Here is a 23951-nt window from a genome sequence, read left to right as displayed (position 1 = left end):
AGTGTTTAGTGAAGGAGGGGAAGTCATGTGAAAGAAACTACAGGAGCCAGATGGTTTTGAAAGGTTTGTCTGAATTTAACTTTCTTAAAATGTTCTTTTGTTAAAATTTATGTGTAACATTTTTGCATTTTCAGTTTCTTTATACAAAGTAAACTTTATGTAATTTCATTCTTTTCCTACTGTGGCATATCAAGTGATGGTTATTGGGAGAATTTGTATTCATATTTGGAATACTTATTAACATTTTCAGTTTCAGCCAGACCCATGTGCTGCCTTTTTAATAAAAATTGAATGCAAGTTGGGTACAGTTTCTTTTTGTAAATATTTTTAGGAAGGTCTGAACCTGTGGTTTCATGAGCATGGGAGGAAAAAAACTCCCTCTTCTATTGTAGTTCTCCAGTGGGTGGGCTAGTCTGTAACTCAGTGCCTTCGGGTGCCAAGAGGTTAAATGTCATAATTTTCCCATCCACCCACCTTTAGGTTCTGAGTCCAGGGCTTCCTTGCTGGAACTGCCACCATTGCCCTCTGTACTTGTTTACTGTATTTTACTTGGAGGAAAAAATATTGCTTTAGAAACCTGTTCACAAAATAATTGGATGTTTTCCTTATTGCAGAGAAGATTTTGGTATTGATTATATTTTCCCTCACTGTATTAGATCTGGAAGGAACCTAAGGGATGATCTCCTTGTTGTATCTACATAGGGTTGAAAGTGTACTTTTTATTTACCTAAAAGAAAGCATTAGGGAATGGAAACTACGCTTGGGAGTCTAGAGGAACTGATTATGAGTCTTCCTATTATAATTCTTTTTTCTTTAAATTCTTACCTACTGTCTTAGGATCCATAGTAAATAATGGTTCCAAGGCAGAACAGGAGTAAGGGCTAGGCATTTAGGGTTTAAGTGACTTGCCCAGGGTCATTCTGCTAGGACGGGTCGGCAACGTATGGCTCTTTCTGCAGGAGCCATAAAGTCAATTTTTTTTCAGGCACTGTTACAGGAGCCGCACTGTGAGCACTGTACGGCGCTCACGAAATTACATTTTAAAAAATGTGGCGTTTATGGCTCTCATGGCTAAAAAGGTTGCCGACCCCTGTGCTAGGACATCGGCTTGAGGTCAAATTTGAACCCAGGACTTCCTTCCTGTCTCTAGACCTGATTCTATATATAGCCTAGCTGCCCCTGGTTGATGGATGCCTTTTGTTTTAAAATCAATCCTGGGGAGAGTCACTTCTTTTAACGAATAAAAACAATTAAGCAAAAGAATTTAGAAGTTCACCTTACCTTATCCTCCCAGAAATACAGGAGGAAAATACTTAGAATAAAAATTCAGATTTGTAGCCCTGAATTTGAAGTTGATTAGCTGGTATAATTTTAGACACAGGAATATGTTTAAATCTTGTTTTTGGAGAGCGATTGAAATAATTTTAAGCTAGTAATTAAGAGTGATATGTACAAGACATCTTGCAAATTGGTAGTTATGTTCTTTTGGAAGACAAAGTTGGAACTTTGAATCTTTTTCCCCTGGCACTGGCATTTCCAACCCCTTGAGTTCTGGTCCACCCTCTTTCCAGGCTAATGACTTCAAGCCACTCCCTTAGGGAGCCTGTTTCTCCCTGGCTAGGCTTCTTCCTGTTTCTCTGGACAAAACATCCATTTCCTGCCTCTGGATTTCTCTTGGGCCTGGATGAAGTTACTTAGTGTGTCTCTGTGTTTTCTTACGTGGATACCTATTTTCCCTTATTAGACTAGAAATATTTTGACCTCTGAGGCTGTTTTGCCTTTTTCTCTGTATTCCGAGTACCCAGCATATGAGAAGAAATGAGCTTTTATGCCACAATTTTACTTTGCACTGTCTTCTGGAAATTGCCTGTTGCCCTCTGCCTTGGCTTTTTTATTGTCTTTGTCTCCATCTCTGGAAGGACTGAAATCTCCAGCTGGCTGAAATCCTTTGGGTCTCAACTGAGATGCCATCCTATGATTGACTTTCAAGCTAAAGAAGTTTGTTCCCTACCCAGTGTCATGCTTGATATCTCATTTTGTGCACGTTGGTATTTACCTTGGATTATGTTATATACTTATTCCATTTCTTCTTCCTTTCTTTCCCAACTGCATTTTAAGCTTCTTGAGGGCAGGAATTATATTACTTTTAATCTTTTTGTAACCCAGTACCTACCACTGCTATGCACACATAGAAGGCACTCTTTTTTTGTTTAGTGTTTGGATTTGGGGGTTAAATTGATTTCAGAGACCCAGGTCCAAATATAGCTGAAATACTTTTGCGACTATTGGGATGTGACTTATTGCCTTGGTGGATGAAGTCTTCCCATTGGAGCCAATTATTTTGACTTAACTTCAGTGCTGAACTCCCTTCTACAGGGATTGTTAGTTAATTCTTAATTTTTAAATCATGCTATTTTTCAGAATATGGTGAAAATGAAGATTTGGCATTTGTAATGGCCCAGGACATTTTCTTCAATATAATGTCTTAAATCTGATGAATTGAATATTAGTCATTTATTAGTGACTGTACAACATTTTGAGGAGAAAGATGAGCTATGTAGTAGCAGCAGTAGCTGTAGAAGTCTCATATTAGACTAAAACTTTAGCTTGGCTGGGGAATCTTAGATGAATTTGTAAACTGGATAATATACACTAAAATATAGGGTTATAGTGGATTCAAAGGGTCATAGATTTCAAGGTCACCTGGTCCAACCTCTTATCCTTCATATTCTGGAGAACTTAAGGGACTTGCTTAAAATATCACTCTCAAGGTCGTACATGACAAAGATGTGATTCTAGTCCAGGTCTCTGACTCTAAATTCATTGTCTCAGTTCTGCTACACCATGCTGATTACTTAATGTGAGCATTATTAGAGAAAGAGGATAACTCTGCTAAAGGTTGGCACAATGGGAGCTGTGTCAAATCTCTTCCTAAATTGGTTTTTGAGTATGCTTAGAGGAATTAGTGATTATATCATTTTGTTTGGTAGGACCAGGTTTTACTTTTGTGCATTTTTTCAAATTGTGCTGATGTTAAATGAAAAGCCTATTTTATTCAAATTCTCATAAGATGTTTGCTAAAGATTTAGCCTACTGTGTTTCTAGGAATGTGAAATCACCTAGATAAAAACTCAAAGATTAACATAGTTAATATTTTTATCTTAACACTATTACAGGACAATTAAAAAATAAACACATTGTTAAATGAATCTTAAAGTTTATTTTTATCTCTTGAGAGTGCAATAGTTTTAGTGTAAAACATATGGAAAAGTCTGATTTTAGTTGATGATTCTGATTTTAGTGCACATCCTTAGTTTACCCCACCTCGTTCTGGTTGGGGAGAGGAGTTAGGGGATGGGGAGGGCAAAGGCTAGAAGGTAGAGAACTAGGGTTTCTATCACTTGACTTTATTTCCCAGGATGACTATTCTAGCCATATTAAATGTGATCATATATCATTTGATTTGTCAAATCATTCAGTATTTGAAAATATTATTTGGCTAGAGGAAATACTTTGACATGGAATCTCTTCCCTTTTATATTTCTCCATCCATCAGAAATGTTATAATGCTTGGTTGTTCTTTGTAAATGACATTTTATCCAACTTGCACATGCTGTCACATATAATTTGCATCATTGTATGAGATAGCTATTTTGTCACTGGAAAATTCCTTTGGTTTAAAGAGATGGAAAAAGAAATTTCAGTTTCTCATACCTCAGCATAAAGATACCAGGCATTGGTAGACATTCTCTGGTTTTATTGGTAAGGTTTTTGAATTACAAATGAACAGATTCTTCATGATTTAGTCTTTTTAGTCTATCCAGACTAACTCACCTGTAGGATTCTCTATCAGTAGATTCTGTTTTTCAACTATTGAACAGAGACATAAATACATATATACCTAACAAAATGGGAAGATTCCTCATGGCATCAATAATTTATTTGTTCCATGTTTTTCTTTACAGGGTTTTAGGAGATGAATTATGAATGTTAATGTTCTTTTTAATTTGCATGTTACCCACATTTCAGTAAGTGAAAATTATTTTTAAAAATGTAGATTCTTTAGTGTAGGTCAGAGGTATCAAACATCAGGGGAAATGGGAAATGTTTAACAAGATAAATAAAAAGACAACAAACCTGGATAATAGCATTTTGTAGTTTTCTTAGTCTATGCTACAGTTCAGGGCTGTTTTAGAAGGAAAAACAATTGGTTTTGAGTTCCTGGAGGTGCAGGGTTTCATTTGTTTGGTTTGTTTTTGCTTGCAGTCTGACAAATACTTCTAGGCAAACCTGATTCATGAAAATGCAGATGAGATTTTTTTAAAATAAAGAATTGATTATATTTTAAAAGGATACTGTATACTAGATGTGTATAAACTCAAATTGAATCTGTGCATAAAGATCCTGGTAGCTGCATATTGACTTAGAAAATTCTATATTAACATTTCTCTATGCTGTATTTTTATTTAAAGTGTTAAATATTTCTCATTGACAATTCTATGTGGTTCAGGTGTTCTGGAAAAGTGTTTTTCTTGATTCCTTAGCTTGCAAAATTCCTTTAGTGCTGCTGCGTCCCCCCCCAGTACTGGAGTACTTCCAAACCCTTATCTCCTCCATTTGGGTATTCTTTCTTTTGGCACAGATTGAGACCCATCATTGTTTCTTATTCTGGTCCATATTTTCCTGAAGACCCACCCTCCATAGGGGCTTCTAACAGATAAGCATGAGATTTTACAAATCTCTGGAACATTTAAGATCTTAACGGATTAGAGAGAAAATTCAGTTTTAGCTTATTTATAAAGTTAAGTCAATCTGAACTTCTGTGACTTTATTGCATATATGATACATTTTGAGGTGGGCTGAGGGAGTATGAATGATTGGTCTTAGAAGACCTAATTCCAAATTCTGATGGCTTTATCCTCCTGTATAAAATACAAATATGTCTCTGGCTCTTCCTGGTTTCCATCTGCAAATTGAGGGTATTAGGCTATATTTTTAAGGTGTCTTGTAGTTTAATGTTTGTGTCCAGATGTCACCCTCCATTATACAGTGTTCCAAAGTATTCTTTCTAATTCCCTGCTATCATGAAGCCCTTTCTCTCATGGAGAAAAACTTTTAGCCCACTCCATAAGCTGTATACTCCTTGGTCTGGCATTCAACAACCTTTGAATTTGACTACAATCCAATTTTACATCTTCATCTTGCACTATTTCCCTTTTTCGAACTCCATTTTCCAGGCAAACTGGTACAGACATATACCCTAAGTAACATTTCACCCACCAAGCAAATTTCTCAGTAAAACCATTATAAACCAAATTTTATTGTGATGGTTGCTCAAGTCATAAATAGGGGCATTGGTGACAATATAAACGAATTGGCACTATATCATTTCCTGGGACCAATTATAGTAGTCGTTTTTCAGACTCACCCTGTTCTTTCCTCTATCTCTGTAACTCCCCAATTCTATCCTAAGTCTTCTTTATTTTTTTTTTATCCTAAATCTTGTTGAAGGTCAGATAGACACTACTTCCCCTCTGAAACTTTTCCTAATCCCCTTAGCTAAAAACTCCTTTAGCTCTTTAAATCTCTCACATCTCATTTCCAATGTACATACAAAGGTCTGAGTTATCTTAATAGTTATGTCCTTGATTTTAGCTTCTCTTTTATTCATCTTTGCAGTACTTGTGTTAGGCGATGAGATTTGGCTGACTTGTCGGATCTTGAATGCTACATTTAAACAAAGGGGTACTGCCAGTTTGTGGTCATCATTGTGAACCTTGTTAATAGGTATTTTATTAGAACTGTAGTAATAGCATATTTTATGTAAATTACCTTTAACAACTTTTTTGTACTCTTGACTACCCAGACTGATCCCAGAAAAAGAATTATGTTTAGTTTGAAGCAGAAGAAACCAGGTAGGCAAGGGGTTTGGAGTGTATATTTTGGATAAAGGGCCAGAACTGGAAAGAGATTGGTTAAAGTTATTCACAAGTATTAATGATAGTTCATCTGGGTCTCAATAGTGAGGTATATTAGTGCAAGGTGTCATAGTTTTCCTTAAGATAAAATGTTGACACTAATACTTAAACGTCTTCATTGGATCTAGGATTTGATCATAAAATCTTGATTCAAAAGTGCAAAGTTTGACTTTGTGGTATTTATTCCTTTTGTGAGCAACCTTTCCTAGTTAGTCTATATCATTTCCTTCCTCATTTGTGCTGCATAGTCAGATATCAAACTTAGCTGCTTCTCATGTGTCTCACTTGCCTTGTTTCTCTGTCTTCTATCCAAGGAAAGAATATTGAATATTCACTTAGCTGTTAATATATTCATTCAAAGAACATTTTGTTTGCTTTATACAAGGCCCTGTTCTCCCCAACTGGTAAGTAACCTGGTCGTAGGCAGGACCAGTTTCTGAAGTGTCTGCATAAGTAAATTCTGTCCCATTTTATCTAGGCGCAGTGTGAGACGATTGGTTTTGTTTAGTTTAGATTTGATTTTAATGTATGCTCTGGAATTTTGTATTTAAAAAGTTCAAATTATTTCCATTTAGATTGGAAGCTTCTGTGGGTAAATTAAAGATCGACATTTACATGCCAAATACATTTATAATTATTGTCCTTTAATATGGTTGATACTTTCACATTATTCACATCTTAATGTATGAAATATCATTGGTTAATGAATGCAGTTCTTGCTTGGGGTAAAATCATTTAGATTGGCATCCACTTCAGTGAGGTTGATCTCTGAAGCCTCTCACTATTCATTGCCATCCAGACAATGACTTCTTTTTCTTTTCCCTTCTTATAAGAATATATGAAATGACTTATCCCTTATTCTAAATAGATTTCATAGATTAACTGAATGCATCTTTGGATATATGACAGTATTGTAACGATTAAAATTTTTCACTAACACAGTATAGAGCTTTCATCGGTCTTGCTCACATGGTTCATATCCATATTATTATCTCTTGCCTAGACTAATAGTCTTCTTATTGGTCTCCTTGCCTTCAGTCCACCCCAGACTCCTCTTTGTCAAATTGATATGCCTTAAAGCACAGATTCCATTTGTTCTTTATTGCATCTAGAATCAAAATGCAAATCCTCACTGTTCACTTGTAAAGCTGATCCAAGTCTGGCTTCAGCTCCCCTTTCCAGGCATTTTGCAGTTAATTCTACACACAGTGTTCCAGCCAAACTCACCTACTTGCTTGTTTCTTGTTCCTGGCCCTTCCCTCTTCTCTGCTTTTGCCCAGGCCTGGAATGTGCTGCATTCTTACCATCATCATTTTACATCTCTGTGTACATGTTGTTCCAAAGAGAGAGTAAACTCCTTGAGGGCATGGGAGACTATCAGTTTTGTTTTTTCATGCTCCTCAGAGGGCAGGTAAAACACTTAACAGATTAGCTATAATAATAAAATCAAATGTTGTAAGTCTGAAAGAGAAGGATAATTAAGTTCTGGGGAAGAAGGACCATTTTCTATGGGGGTTTGGGTGTGTTAGGTGGGAAAAGAATGGGAATGTAAGATTCCTTGTTAAGAGTAAGGGACAAAGGCACTAGATGGCTCAGTGGATAGAGAACTGGGCAGTCCTGGGTTCAAATGTCTTCAGTCACTTCCTAACTGTGTGACCCTGGGCAAGTTACTTAAATCCCCATTGCCTAGCCATTAACACCACTCCTCTGTCTTGGAACCAATTTAGTACTGGTTTTAAGATGGAAGGTAAGGGTTAAGAAAAAGAGTAAGGTACAATTTCTGATTGTATTATTGCTTTTGGTAGATGACATGTCTTATCATATGGCACTTGAATTGGATCTTAAAAATGATAATTTTGTTCATTTAAGAACATTTCATTTTTACTTTTCTTTGTTTTGCTTTTTTTTTTTTTAAATGGTGGAAAGCTGTGCTTTTGGCTGCCCCTTGTACATGATGTAGACAGCCCAGCTCTCTTGATTCACATCTCCAACATGTAAACCCCAGGAAGTGTGGGTAGCTTGTGGACATATAGCTATCACCTCAGCAAGTAATGGAGGAAAGAGGAAGGGCATTCACTTACTTTGTAACTCTTAAGATGGAATCAGTGATTTGTCTCCTGGGGGCTCATGGTAACATTTTGGGGACCTTTGTTTTCTTTATGTGCATTTAGCCCAGACCTTTAGTGGTGAGTCAGTGGTTGATTTGGAACTTGATCTCTCCCCCCCCCTCCCCCCAGCTATTCAATACAGAAAGTTGTTTTAAGACAAATTAGAGTAAAATTTTATCCCACAGAGGTTCCCGTGAAAACGGAACACGAAGGAGCATAGAAATCAGAAGCAAAAGATAATTATAGTTTAATTTTTCTGTTTTTTCGTGTGTAAAGCACAAGAGACTATAGACACTAATCTTGTAATGTGATAACAAGGTTCTTCTTGTAGTCCTCAGAGATGGTGCTCATCATCACTGATTTGGTGCTGTTCCCCAGTGTGGGCTCTTGGAGAGTCTATTGTATTTAGGGGAGGAGAGGTGTTGAATGTGTCTTCTCTATGATATACCTTTCCTTGTATCTGTAAGGTGCTACTTTTTCCAGCTTTGGAGGTCAAACTTTTGAAGTTTGGATGAGGTCCTGAATCAAAAAGCTGGTGATGAGAACTATTTTAAGAAGGGGGTATAAAGATGCCGTCGCCGCCGCCCCCCCCCCCCCATATATAAATAAGATTATGAGTTTTGAGTAGATTTCTTTACCCAAATAGTAGGTACTAGAGAGTTTTGGGGCCATCCCCCAACCACAGATTCTTGACTAATAATTATAAAGATTTTCAGAACCTCAATATAAGGGCTTTAATGTTTCTTTGCTTTTTCAGAGTGGTGGGATTAGATGGCTTTTAGATTACTTTTACAAACTCTATAGATCTCACTTTCTTCATCTGTAAAATGAGGCAGGATTAGAATCCCTTGTAGCTCTAATAGAATGATCCTACTGTTAAAGTTTTTTCTAGTGATGCTTTTTCATGGTTATGATTCTGAAGTGATACTTAAAAATACATTTCTGATGCAGAAGAAAAACTTGATTTATCACTTGTTTATATGGGGTATGTGATTTGGATTTGGGTTTTAAAAGATTATTCTATTACAAAAATTAATAATATAATATTAATATTACAATAATAGGATTTGAGTGATAATGTGTTTAACCCAGAGGAATTGCTTGTCACTCTGATGGGAGAGAAGAGGGAGAACATAAATCATGTAACCTTGGGAAAATATTAAAAAATAAAAAAATTATATCTATGTTTTAAAAATCCATCCACCCACCCTTATATATGTGAGACTTTCATAGTACCTTAAAATGGATTTTGTTTTGAGGTTGTAAAACCTTTTAAACATTCAAAATTTGCATTGGTATGTCTTGGTCTTAACATGAAGGGGGAGAGGGGAGGTAAGTATCTCCCAGGGCCTCATTATTACATTTGGTGGTTTTAGAACATTTCTTTAATTGCTCTTATGTTTAAAAAAATTGTCAACTTGACTATAAGTTTTTTTAATAGCAGTTTAAAACAAAGTCTTAGTGTTTCAGAAATGATTTAGAATGTGAAAATAGAAGTTAAGAAATACAACGAATCTTTAGGGAGGAGGAAGCCTAACCTTGAGGGTATTGTTTAGATTTTTCATAAAGGAAGTGACCTCATAAGACTCCTTTGTCTTTCTGAATTTGTTCACCTTAATATTTTGAAATTATTTTATATAGCTCATAACATAATATTGAGCATTCATTATTTTATCTCTAGGCAAGTACACTAATAATTTTCCTTCCTTCCTTTATATAGATTAATGGAATTTTGAGTCAAGAGTTAATCTAATTAAAATCTCTTCTTTTTCTTGTGTCTTTCAGCAAACGAGGATTTAGTGTCAGATCCTTTGGAACAGGAACTCATGTGAAACTCCCAGGACCAGCACCAGACAAGCCGAATGTTTATGATTTCAAAACAACATATGATCAGATGTACAATGATCTTCTTAGGAAAGACAAAGAACTGTATCCCAGTGGAATGCCCTTTTAAAAAACCCAATATGGTCATCTTTGGAAGGTGTAATTCATTATAAGTTTTTAGGGAAGTATTCTACATGAAAAGGGAGGAGGACTTAGTACTCATTTTATACCTTGCTACAGTTAAATAGTGCATGCAATCTAAACATCTCCCTACCTTTTTTAAAAAACAGAGTAATATATTTAATTCTTGAAATTCCAAGTCATTAATCATTTCTTGGTGTTCTGTTGGATCTTCCCAATGTAAAAATCTAGTCCTGGAAACGGATACATTGGGGGTTACTGACATGAAAGTAATTGAAACCATAATTGCTTTTAGTAAAGCCTAAAATTTAGGCATGATATTAAACAATGTAGACTACCTAGGCGGAAGAAAATGGAAATACTTTTCACATTACTCTGTGCCTACTCATTGCCTATAGTATTGCCTATATTGCTGAGAGAGGCAGCAGGACAGAATGGATGAGGGTGGACCTTGCTTTTTCAGCACATGCTTGGCTATGTGACCTCTGGTAAATCACTTAACTCTCATTGCCCCAGTCAGGTCTCTCAAACTGTTATAGATGAGTTTGTGGATCTACTTTGGTGGAAGAAGTGTCCACACTGGGAGTATAGGCTACATTGATGAAATCATAGGTTCAGACCATCCCCACCATTACTCCCTAACCCCATAGATAGTGTTTTTACAGAACCATGGGTGTATAGTACACTGAGAAGGACCAGTACCACTGAGGAGAGAGGCTCAATATGGGACCAAATTTGACATGTTAGAAGCAATCAGTATTGGTAGTAATCTCTTTGGGGGGGGGGAAACTTTCTATGACTAGAAAAATTGAATTTGACCAGATCTTTACCTTCATGTGAAAGTCAAAAAGTGGGTTTTGAGAAGATTTTACAAGTATAGGATTAAATATATTTAAGTATATATATACTTTAAGTGTATATATATATATATATAAGATTTTATAAGTATAGCATTAGTAGTCCTTACTTTTTATCTTAGAATCAATACTGTGTATTGGTTCTAAGGCAGAAGATCAGTAAGGGCTAGGTAATGGGGGTTAAGTGACTTGCCCATATATTTGAGGAAGTGTCTAAGGCAGGATTTGAGCCTAGGACTTCCTCATCTCCAGGCCTGTCTTTTATCCACTGAGCCAGGTACCTAGCTGACCTGACTTGGTAATCTTAATAGCTCCAGTGTTAACAAATTTTGGCTCAAAGTCATTTTTGTACCATCCTTGACCTATTACCTAATTTTCTGAGCCATGTTTAAGAGATGGGGCCTAAATTTTGGGGGGAAATTTTAGCCAAAACTATGGAAATCGAAATTTTTCATCTTTTGACATCGGAGCTGTTGTTGTCTTTGGATGAATTAAAAAATGTTTTCTACTTGTATGTAGGTTACTTAGGTGGCTGAGAGTATGTCCTTGAAGGTCGTTGTAGCTAAAGTGTTAAATTGGAGCACCGCACGATTCTGGGGTTTGTTGCATCTTGCCCTCTCCTCTACCTGCCTTCCCTTCCTTTATTTAATCTGGCTTGGTTTTTGCTTGATTATTATTTTTTTTAAGGTACACAGCTCATTCACCAGTGCAACGTAACTAGATCTGATGTTATGTTGGCAACATCCACATGGGTTACTCTGCATAACGTGGTGTTTCCATTATGCAGTGACAAGAGGAAAATCAGTCTTTGACACAGGCTGTAGAGCCATGTGGCGGTAATTCCTTTTTGAAACTTGGCATCTTGAGCATGGTCATCACTGAATACACACACACTGGACTACCCAACATCCTTGGGGCAAGAGGGGCGTATCTTCAAGTCATCATTTATTTCCCATGTAACTGAGAAGCAGCATTCCATTTGCCATATTTCTTCATCTTAGTAGGCAAATTAGTTGTGAATAATACATATGCCCATTCTGGTCTTGCCTATGTCCCTTTGGCATGGTAGATGGCATTGATTATAAAACTTTCTTTTAGAGAATTTTATTTTGGGGCAAGGATTTTCCATAAACTGAGCTCTAACTTTAGCTGCAGGTATTAGTAGCTTATGTTCTGTGGCAATAAGCCCATTTTTATATTTCATCTTTTTAAGAAATGGGACACCAAATTTTTAAGATGCCTCCTATCAGTGTTAGGAATGGGCAGCAATCACAACAATGCTTCACATTAATAGTATTTATTATAAATTACTGTATTGTTCCAAATAGATTTAAATTGAACCCTTCTGATTTAAATTTTAATAAGAAAAAAATTAAATCGAAAGACAAAAGTTGAATCAATAGCTTATATTTGAATCAATATGGATCTTTTTTTTTAAAAGGCCCAAACTTAGTTCTTTTAATTGTCCCATTTGGTTGAGAGGAAGAGGAGTGGTGGTGGGTGGTTGCTGCTTTATGATGACTGAATGGAGAGTTCTCCAGTTCCAAGGTACCCTCTTCTGCTCTCCCAAGGGGGAAGTGCTTGGTAACCAGGAAGATATGATCATAGGGGTTTTTAAATTGGGGGATCTTGCTGGAAATCGAGCTCTTTCTAGGTGATGGTGGGGTGTGTGTGGGGGGGGAGGGGTCTCCATAAATGAAGAACCAGACTGTCCCAGAGGAGTAGGGTAGTGTACCCCCCACACTAAAAGCAGAAGTGGAAGTAGAGGAGTGCAAGGAAGGACTGGGGGAGGATGTGGGACTACTAACTGGCTATGTTGACCACTGGCAAGTCCTTCCTCTCTGTATAAAGAGGAGGAGGGGAGGGAGTTGGATTAGCTTTCTCCAAGGTCCCTTCCATCTCTAAAATTCTATGCTTCTGAGAGTAGTAGGACAATGGGGATGATTGATGGTCAAAGGCCTGGACCACTGCTACAAAAATGGCCTGTGTGAGAGAGCCTGCTATCTACAGTAGGTAAAGATACACGGGTCACAGTGACCCTCTTAGGTAATCAGGTTCTAGTGGTGCTACTGTCACTGGCTGGATCTTCCTTGGGCTCCAAGTAATGTGTCCATTGATTCACCTTTCCTCTGAAGTGGGATTTCTTTGGGGGTGGGTAGGAGGAAAAGGGCAAGACTGGGCTTGATAAAGATACCTTATTTTTGGTATTTGGTGAGAGGTTTTGACTAAACCGCTCTCAAGTACATCCTTTGACCCAGTCAAGCAAGTGACATCTCTTCGAAAAGAATTCATTCCAGCCCTTGGTGAGACGATGCAGAGGCGAACGTCAGTCTGAGGTGGCATGGGGGAAGCGGCAGAGGTAAACCAAGCAAAGCAAAAAAGCCCAGATCAAGATGAAAAGCGGATTAGGAATGGCAAGGTGTGTGACAGTCACTAAGACTGAGAGGGCCCAAAAAGGCTTCCCAGAGTGATCCTGATAGATTTCACTGCACATGGGGTTCATGGTCCAATTGTGAAACAGCTGCAGTCTCTTCCCAGCCCTCCCCCTTTTTAAATTTTAAAGAAGGGAAGAAACAGGGTCAGAAAATTAAATGGGCCAAGTAAGATGATGGAATTGGAAGTTTTCTTTTTTTTTTTTTTTTTCAACCAAGATTAGTGAAATAAAGTACATCCAACCCAGCATTCACCTGATGAAGCAGCAGGCCCACAGTTACCTTCCTCGGAGGATGCCAACATGTAGAGAGAGCAGCCATAAACAAAGACAGTTCAGTATGTATAGAATAATGACCTGTGATTAGTGAATGAATTCCTGCCTTACCCTTCCTGATTTGTCAGAAACTTTTCTTGTACGTGCTCATATTGTGATTTCAGTGGAAAGGTCTATCTCAGTAGAAAATTGTCATAGCTATAGGCACAAAACTGAATCAATTTTGATACTAATAATTTGTTTCCTATTCTGCTAGAAGGCTTTGTCTTTATAGGGACAATTTAGACTCAAAGAATTGAGGTCTTCTAGCTCCAAAATTCAGTAGCAGGTTTCTTTTTTTTTTTTTTTTTAGTGGTATCTTTAGCTTTCATATCACAATTTGCAAATATCCCATCCCCTCATGTTAAAACCTTTTCAACCCATAATAGCCTTTTAGCTTTTATATCACTGTCTTCAAATGTATCCCTTCCCCTTTAATATGTCATTTTAATCTATTATTTTGTTTCAACGTTGATTTTTCCCTACTTTGGGATGGGGGGTAGAGGAAGGGGCGGTAGCATTCAATAAGGACAAGTAAGCAAATGGCTGAAGTGCAAATATTTGGCATTCAGTTTTAAGTCGAATTTTAGGATTTTTTTGGGTGAGGCAAGCTAGGGTGCATTATTAGGTTAAAAGATGGCATTGCTTAAAGAAGTAAGAGTTGACATATAGTGGTTTGCAACATTATTCTTGAAAGCCTTACTTTTGATATCAGCATTAATTTTAAGACTAGTGGCAAGAACTAGGTAATCCAGGTTAAGTGACTTGCCCAGGGTCACACTAGATGTATCTGGGGCCATATTTGAACCCAGTCCTCCCAACTCCAGGCCTGACTTTCAATCCACTGTGCTACATAGCTGCCTCACAACATACTTTACATTAATTACAATCACTGTGAAGTAAATACCAACTTCATATTAAAAATGAGGAAACAGGTTTAGAGAGGCTCAGTGCCTAGAAGCCCCCCTCCACAAGATCAGGAGATTATCATTTAGAGTTTTAAAGGAGACTTTCAGAGGCCACAGAGTTCTACCCATTTTCTTTTCCAGGTGAGGAAACTGAGTTACAGAGGTTAAATGTCTTGCCCAGGAGCACATAACTAGTATCTTAGGTGGGATTGGGACTCAAGTCCAAATTGAGGCTCACCTTGTCAGGCTGTGGTGACTTAATTGTACACTGAACCATTAGGTTACAGTTTAAAATTATTTTTTCCCTTATTGGCCCTTGAAAACTGAATGTGTCGACCCTCGACTTTGACATTTAAAATCATTTGACGGTCCAGAGGTGAGAGCTCTCTTCAAGGCTTCCGTAAGGACATTCTTGAATTTTCTTGCCTTTTTTCCCTTCCCCATGCCTCACCTTAGTTATTCTCAAAGTTTGTTGAGGATGGGGCTTCTTTCCAACTCTCTAAAAGAACATTTTAAAAAATTCCCTTTTTACATTTTGATAGTGCTCTTAAGATAAATATTTGTTAGTTTTTATAGGCTTTAAGAGTTAAAATTCACAGCTTCTGATGATTCTGATGTTTTCAGCATCTAAACATATAAAAAAGCAACCTTGGATAGTGTGGCAACTTTTTCAATTCATAGCTATTCAAGTAAGTGAGAGGAAGAATAATTAAAACCATAGGCCCATTTTTCAGGGAGTTTAGGGGAGAGGTTGACAGAAGTCACTACAAGGGAGGGGGGAGGTGGTAGATTAGCTATGGAGAAAACTGGCAAGTCCTGCAGCAGCTGGTCTTCCAGGAGAAAATTGGTGAAGGATCTTTGAGCTAACACCTTTAATGCCAAACTGAGGGTAAGAGTTTTATGAGCCTTCTCTGAGCCAGAAGCCATTGTAGCTCCCCTTCCTTAAAGAGCAGTTGGGATTAAGTAGATGGGTGATTCTGCTGTGCCCTGGGAATCCAGAGAATGGGGGGCTTGCCTGCCTTCTGTTTACCTTGGCTGAGTGGCCAAAGACAAGCCATTTCCTCTCAGCCTCTCTAAAATTCAGGTAATGATAATTTTCCTATTACCTGCTTCACAGAGTTCCTGGATAGAAAATGCTTTGTAAAACATGACATTTTAAAAATGAATCATTAATAAAAATAATGCTGTCATATGCATAAGGATGGGGCCTGGACCTGTGATTTCCCTCATATGTGGAACTCCTTCTTGGATTAGGAGGTGGCTCCCTTCCCAATGCTGGTCCAGATCTCCTCTGCCACTTAGAGCTTTAGAGAGTTGTCTAGAACACTGAGAAGTTAAGTGACTTGCCCAGGGTCACGCTGCCCATTTGGGTCAGATTTGAGTCTTAAGCCCAGATCACCTCTGGAATGGAGGCTGGCTCTTTGTGGGTCACATAGCCCATTTGGGTCAGATTGTAGTTTTAAACTTGGATCATCTCTGATGTGGATGCCAGCTCTTTATCCTACTACTATGCCTGCCTCTAGCAAATTACATAAAACACTTGTTAACATTTTCAGCTTTAATCTCACATCTCATTTGAGCCTCAACTCTGAGGTGGGCAGGAATTATACCTATTTTCGGATGAAGAAAAAATATGAAGGATTAAAGGGCTTTCCTAGGGTCGGATGGTGAGTAAGTGTCAAGAGCGGGGACTAGGAATCCTAGCCCAGTTCTCTTTTTTCCTTTATGTTATAGTAAACAGAATGATAGTGAGAAGAATAGGTGAGACTTGACCATCTCCTGGGTCAAGGTAAGGGGAGAAATTGTCAGTAAGATGCAATAGCCAGTGTTAAATTATTGAAAATGAAGACAGCTTCCTCTGATGGATTAGGTGATTGGTAGAAGTCCACTGGTGTCAATCTCCAGAGAAGTGGGGCCACTAAACCGGAGTACTGCCTGCTTGACACCTCTTCTAGAATTAAAGTGTTTCAATAGGTATTTAAAACATGATAACAAGTTAATAGAATTTTTTTAAATAGTAGTTAGCACAAAATAAAAATAGCATTTTGAAATATAAAGCACTTAAGTCGTCTTCAAAAGAGAAATTGCCCATATGCTTGCGGTTGATATTATTCCTAATGTACTTAGGATTTGAGAAACCTAAATTTTCATTTGAAATGAAAGTGACCAAACTTTAAAACTGCATAAACGTATCTATTATGAGCAAACCCACATTAAATAATTTGAAAGCATACAAATTTACAGTTGGCTCAACTTTCATAACCTGGATAGGTAAAATGTCAGTCCTTTGAAATTACATTCCATCCCCAAAATTTGTAGATTCTTTTTTTAACAATGCTATTGCTTCCGCTGCTGTGACTACTAAGCCCTTTCATGTAACAAACCTAAGAATGATACGCATCTGACAGTATCTCTTTGCTTCCAACTCCAGAGTGAGGATCGCACCTTTACTTGATATAGGGAGGCAGTTCAAGTTCCCTTGTCTGGGACTAAGGCTGTTAATCATCTAACTCCACTATTTCAGGCACATGGAAATGGGTTGTTGCCTTTTTTATGGAGGGGAGGAAAGGCATCTTAGGGTCTAAATTCCAGGTGCCAGGCCATTGAGTACATAACAAACACACTGCTCAGGCAGGTTATCACTTTTTTTAGAGAACTCGGGACAGATTCTACAAGCTCTATTGAGCAGTCTTAGTTTAGCAATCTTAGGCTTTCTTTTTAACCAAACAAATCCCATTTCCTCTTTGGTAAAGATGGTTTGTTGTTGAGCTGTCGTGCTCATTGTACACAAGTGATGAAGTGACTCAAATGGACTGAATCCAATCTTAACATTTCTGTAGAGGGTCTTTCTTCCATTCCTTTAATTAGACTTGACAAATTTTTCAGTATTTTAAAACCATGAATATTATAATTCTGTTGCCAAGTTCCATAATAATCCTTTCATAGCATCATATTTCTGCCTCATTTATGTAATGATTTGTTCCCTGGTCTTTATCACCATATATAGAACCTGGATAGTCTTTCCCAATCCTGTACATGGGTTATCTTTTGAGAATGCAGTTAATCAGCTTTATAAATGAACGAATTTTAAAATTAGACTTAACAGTAAATTATGATTGATGCTCTGGTCATATTGTGCTCTCTTTAAAAGCATTAGAAAGTAGAATTCTAACTTTAATTTGCCAAAGCTGAGACCAAATTGTTTGGTTTAGTAGATTGTTGCTGCATATTTCCATCATTATTCTTGGTAATTAGTTGGGACTCAAAACTAGTTTATTGTAGGGAATAGTTTAAACTAATTTATACTGACCCATCTGGGTGCTTTAAGGGGACATTACTTTAATACCTTGAAGCAGAAACTTAGTCCTAATTACAGTTAATAAAGTATCCTGTGAAAATGCATACAAGTGAGGGAATTGAATTTTGGATTATTTTGCCAGATTGCAAAATCCCTTCCATCTTTTCTCTGAAGAACATTAGCTATAGTTTGGGTGAGGCTCTTAATGGCCCTGTTGGGTATGAAGGCAGATTGCTTTCATAGGGCACTAATAGGTTGGTGCTGGAGCTCACACAATTTGTAGCTTTTTTAAAACTGGGGCCCCCAACAGCACACTTTGAATAATGAACAGAAAGAAAATCCTTTGAGGGTTCTAATATTCATCTGACCTGACCATCATAGAAACCCAGCTGATCCTACTAATGTCACAATCCCGGAAGCATTGCTGCTTTTGGAAATTATATTTTGTGTGCTCTCTGCAAGGAATATCCTTTGGAAAAAGTGTACATATTTCCTAAGATGCTTGTGTCCAACCCACCTCAGGGACAGGCACTGAGACCCTTCTTTTTTGTGTGTTTTTATATTTTTAGTCATTTTGGTCACGCAGCAATTTTTTAATCAAGTTATTATATTAATGCTTCTAGAAATTAAAAAGATTATAAAAATGATCTGTGCCTGGCCATTTAGCAGGTAGAATTAATATTGCCCAGAAAGCATTTTGGGATGGCTTTTGTCATTCCTAGGCCAAAGGCTACACTGCCCTGATAGTCTTATGTAATAGCAGTTCTTACTCTAGTGAAAAAGCTTCATGTACACATCATTACTTGATTAGGGATTTCTGCAATTCCCACCACTTTGCTAGGTAACATGGCTAGAAGTCTCCTGTGTTTCACCTCTCCCTATTAAAACTTTGAAGCCAATAAAGAACCATGCATTTTTGGTTCCAAATGTCATAGTACATGTCTTTCTCATCTCTATAGTATCTCTTGGGCCATCATTCTGTTGTCCATTTAGCAAATGAATGACTTTTTCCAGGCATTTCCTCTGACCTGTTTCTTTGGCAAGATGTCTCTCATACCATCCTAAAGGGCTGATGCCATAAGTCAGTGGGTGCCATGCTCTGCAGTGCCAGGCATTTATTTACTCATGCAGCTGCTTAGAAAGATCTGTAGATCAACTTACCTGAATTGAGTTTATGCTGTTTGGGGTAGATACTACTGCTATGGAGTTTATAACTTCCACACGGTGAATGGTTCCCTAGTCATCTTGGCACAAATGAGATTTCAGTGATAATGCATATTTGGCCATGTTTATGAGGTCTGCAGCATAATTGCTATGGCTCATTTTCATAATGTGGACCAGTAATAATGCCCCGGTGTATCTGTGACGGTGGGGAAAGCTTACACTTTGAGGGGATTGTCCCTTACGCTATCAGTCCAGTCTACTTTTTTTCCCCAGTCATATTTTGTGGATGACACTCCTTATCCCTTTTCTGTATACTTGTTTGGCTCTCATGTCTTGTAGCCTGCTGAAAGCCCCCTCTCACCCCCCATACTCTTTTGGCTGACCACTGCCTTAAAGGGGAGGAGGGGGCTTTCACCTCTGTTGATGATATTTGAACAGTTTGACAAATCAGTGCTTTACAGTCTCTAGAAAGTGAAGGGTAAATGCTTCTTCCCTTCTCTAGACCTGCATGAACAATCCTGGGGCTCTTCCCTGCCCTCTGTAGCTTACAGGCCTTAATGGGACAAAAGTATCTCTTGGGCATGTGGTTTAGCCAGTTTGGACAACACTATCCATTGGCCCAGTGTAGATGCTTCTTCATTAGGTTACACTGCACTTGGGAAGAGTGTACTCCTTGCTTGCTACCTTGTGATTCTTTCCTTAAGCTGTGTCTGTTTTCCTTGCCGCTGGAGTCCATTTCTCCCATGAGAGTTGCATTTAATAAGTATTAAAGTTGTCCCTTACAAGAAGTTTCATCTTTGCCACCCCCAGCCCCAGCGACATTTCACTCAAAGGGACAGGTGTTTGGGCCTCCGTTAGAACCTAGTGACATTCACAGAAATGAGCAGGAAGAGTGAAACCATCTTTTTTCCATGACTAAATACTCAAATAGTAAAATCAGGACAAGGGACAAGGTTTGATTTACAATCACCTCTTTATATGCCCAATATGTAACCCCGCATGGAAAGCCTGGTGGCTTTTCTTCTCTGGGTTGGTAGCTTGAGCTCTGACATCAGTATTCACAGGTCTCTTCTGCACTCTTATATGACCCAAATCAGACTCCTTTGCGACAAATGACCTTGTAATGAAAATGGATTTTGTGTTTGTTAGTATACAGAGCACTAAATATGTGTGTGTGCATACAGAACACAAAACCCCCAGCTAATAATCAATACTTAATGCTAGCATATTGGCAGGGAAAAAGGGCAATCCTTTGTTCTTACCAACTATTCCATCCCTTGGAACAATAATGGAGTGAATACCCTAAAAAAAATGAGTTTTCCCTTCCCTCTGTTATTTGAACATTTTTTTTTAAAAACAGCCCAACCCTATGTTATTTAAACAAATGCCCACATCAATAGTATATTTTTCAGAAATAACCTAATGATTAATTTGAAAAGGAGGTTAGGTTAGGGAATTTGAAACAATCTAATGGGACAGTCTAGCTAAGTTCAAGCATTTCAGCAGCAGGGCTATCCAGCTTTCAGAGCTCTGTTCCATGTTCACAGACAGACTAGACACACGAGTAAGAAGAATAAAGAAAACTCAGGTGGTTCTTCTGTTTTCAGTGTATGACCTTTTTCATTGAGTACAATAGCTGTCTGGGGGCCGACCTGTTTTAGAACTACACAATTGTCATTCCTTTTCAAAAAATAAATTGTTGGAATACAGTGACTGCCCTGGGAAGTTTACAAATCATCCTTCACTTAATTTCATAACAGCATGATAGCACAACAGGTGGAGATGTGAAAATATGTAGCACAGGAAATGAAGGAAATGATTGTCAAGTGAAATACGTCTAGCGATCAAGAAGAGACTCCCTCAAATGGCATCCAACTCATTTCTATAGGAGGTACTCGAAAGATTGCAGGTTCTTACTCAAGAATCAACCAGCTTATTTTCTTCACTGTAGATAAATGAATCTCATTTCTGAATCTATTAAAGCTGTTAAAAAGTACTTCCTATTCAAAATATCTGAAGTCAAGCTTCATTTATATTGTAATGGCTAGTCTTTGAGAGCTCATGCTTTAGCCTTTTAAAAATCAGTGAAGAGGCTTTGGTACCGTAAAGCAATTTAACTAGTCTGACAAATGATCCTCTATTAATTTGTAATCTTTATATATGCTCAAATATATTTCAAACATGAATAATTTAAGGGTATGTATATGTATTGGGTAAGCTGCAGCATGAATTGGTGGAAGGAGTCTCAGATTTCTAGTCAACCTAGATTCAAATTCTGGCTTTGTCATTTTGTGACCTTTGTGCCCATGGGCAATGAACTAATCACTGGCTTTCCTTTTACTTATTAAGCAAGTGAGGGGCTAGATATTCTTTAGGGAAGCTCTAGTTCTAAATCTCACGATCCTATAAAAAGGTCCTGGGCCATGTGCTTGCAATGTTCTTAACTTGTAGGATGCTGATTTAGATAAAGATTTAAAACTTTAAATTGAGTAAACACAAGACAATGGTATTCATTCTTTGTATCATATGGACAAAAAATTATTACATCTGCCTTTTTGGTGGCAGAGAGGATGGGGGAGACTATTTGCTTCCAAGTTGACACTATAGTGCACATATAAATTTGAAGGAATTGGGGGGGGGGAGTGAAGTTCCATCATAATAATTGAGCCCCCAAATTACATTTAACTTAGTCTTTAACTAATGTGGCTCATGTGAGTACCTGAAATTATTTGAATTCACTTTGTTTTACTTCTTTAGAATGTAATTAACCACAGTGGAGTGAATAATATAAAAATTGGATGCCAAAAGCTATTTGACTAGTAACTGAGGCTGCCAAGGATTGGATAAATCTTCTCTGTGGGCCAATTAATGTGGCTTTAGATTCTCTGCTCACAGGTTGTACTTCTAGTCCTAATAGGCTCCCAAATGTGACACAAGGATGACTGGGTGAGGGCATGAATGATCAACACGAATGCAATTCAACTCTTGGGAAAACGAGCTGTGCCCTGCTGCTTCTAGCAAGGAGCATCTTGTTTGTGTGTCAGGACCAGAGTGCAGGAAGTGTCCTTTCAAGGCTATATTGTACAGCCTCCTCCAAAGGAAATCATTGCTATTAAGCAGACTCCCCTGGCATGACTGATGATTTTTATGTTAAATAGAAATTCTATAGCACTTCAAGATTTACAAAGAAGTTATAGGAATAATTCATTTTGTCTTCACAACCAACCTAAGACCATTTTACAAATCAGGAAGCCTGGGATGAGTCCAGGTGAGAAGACTCACTCTTCACACAACTTCCTCCTTGAATCCAAATATAGCATTTTATTTGTTGTGTTCCTTTTTTGATTTGCTTTGATGAGTTTTGGTTCTATTAGCATCTGCTTGATCTGGAACTATTAGAGCTGTTCTCTGCTTAGGAGACTGCACCCCCTTTTCATAGATGATTTGTACTTTGGTACAACCATTGAACCTGTAAGAGGTTGTTGGGCGTTGCTTAAGCTAGATCTAGAGTTAAGAGTTAAACTGTCTTATACCATCCACTCACTTTTTAGAGAGGTTGAATGACTTGTCCATGGTCCTACCAGCAGTAACTGTCAGGACTGGGATTTAAATCTGTATCCTCTGACTACAAAGGGAATTTTCCTGTGCCCTATTGTCTTTGTGTTCTTTCTCTCCTTGAGCTTCAAATCCTTTAGCCAGTTCTGCCAGTAATTACCACTGAGGTTTCTGTGACATTTCTTAGGGTCACCCTGGTGTTTTAGAATGAGTAGTTTGAGCAACTGGAAAATAGGGAGTATATGCTGTGCATATGAACATATTCATAATAGAATTAGAGGCATAGTGTGTCTTAGGAGTTGGAAGACAACACTCAAAGTTGTATTCTTCTCTGCTTTTATAAAGACATGACTACCAAATGTCCTGAGGGTATTTATATGATCAGTGATTATATCATCTTAGTCAATATAAGGTCATGGCCTATAGCAGTTGTTACATTAAGGCAGTGATGGTGAATCTATGACACAGGTGCCGAAGATGGCCTGCAGAGCGCACTCTGTGGGCACATGTGGTGCCCCCTACCCCCAGTTCATTACTAGAAAGGTAGAGCTGCCCCCCATCCCCTCCACCGTACCTAATGATATTCTTCATCTCACCTGCCCCTCTGCCCAGCAGACCGATGGGGTAAGGTTAGGATGCAGAACATGGTCTCTAATAAGTTTGCCATCACTGCATTAAGGCAACTTTTGACTTTGTTTTTGTCTAAGGCTTTCTTTGCTCTTATGTTGAGTGAATTAACCAATGTATAAGATAGCCCAATTTTTTGATCTCTTAATTCTCGGGAATTCTAATTCCCACTTCTCATCCTTTTTTAGATTAGGCTGTACTGAAAACACTTTTGCTTCTCTCCCTGACCTTTTGGAAGGGATATCTTATCACCTCTCCCATAGAATTTTCTTTCTTCCACTCTTTTGCCCAGTATTTCATTTTTCCTATGGCCAGTGCAAGAATGGTCTTGTATTAACTCATGGTTTGGTAGCCAAAAGACATGTAGTTGCTGATTAGATTAATTTCTTTGAAGAAAAGCACATCTTAATATTGGGCTCTATTGTCTAGATGCCTTGAGACCCAGGAAGTTTGAAAGAGCTAATGTGAATCTATGTGATATTTTGTGTTTATTTGGTTAGAAAAAAAGCTAGTTGATTCTTTATGGCATAAGGTAGTTTCAGCAGTACATGAGTCACCACCAAACGGGGGAAGGTTGTGTTTGTGAATAATCAGTCTGGCATTTTGAGATCCTTCCAAATCATTGATAGTTCACTTTTTATTTTCTTTCTAAGTGGTTTGGATCTCCCAAGTTTTGGGTATAAGACCTTCAAATACTATCAATTTTTAAGCCATTACAATTGCTTTTGTAACAAATTTTCTTACC

General features: G+C 37.9%; 1 protein-coding gene across 1 annotated transcript in view; it reads left to right on the top strand.

Annotated features, from left to right (window-relative positions):
• Window positions 1-23951, top strand: part of SSU72 (SSU72 homolog, RNA polymerase II CTD phosphatase) — a 43099-nt gene that overhangs the window by 2950 nt on the left and 16198 nt on the right. Inside the window, exon 2 of the mRNA XM_044667531.1 lies at window positions 9872-10015. Within this exon, the coding sequence (XP_044523466.1) occupies window positions 9872-10015 (144 nt within the window). The remainder of the gene's footprint in view (window positions 1-9871; window positions 10016-23951) is intronic.

The sequence above is a fragment of the Gracilinanus agilis genome, chromosome 3, assembly GCF_016433145.1.
Source record: "Gracilinanus agilis isolate LMUSP501 chromosome 3, AgileGrace, whole genome shotgun sequence".
Taxonomy (NCBI): Eukaryota; Metazoa; Chordata; class Mammalia; order Didelphimorphia; family Didelphidae; genus Gracilinanus; species Gracilinanus agilis.
This window is presented reverse-complemented; position numbering and strand designations above follow the sequence as displayed.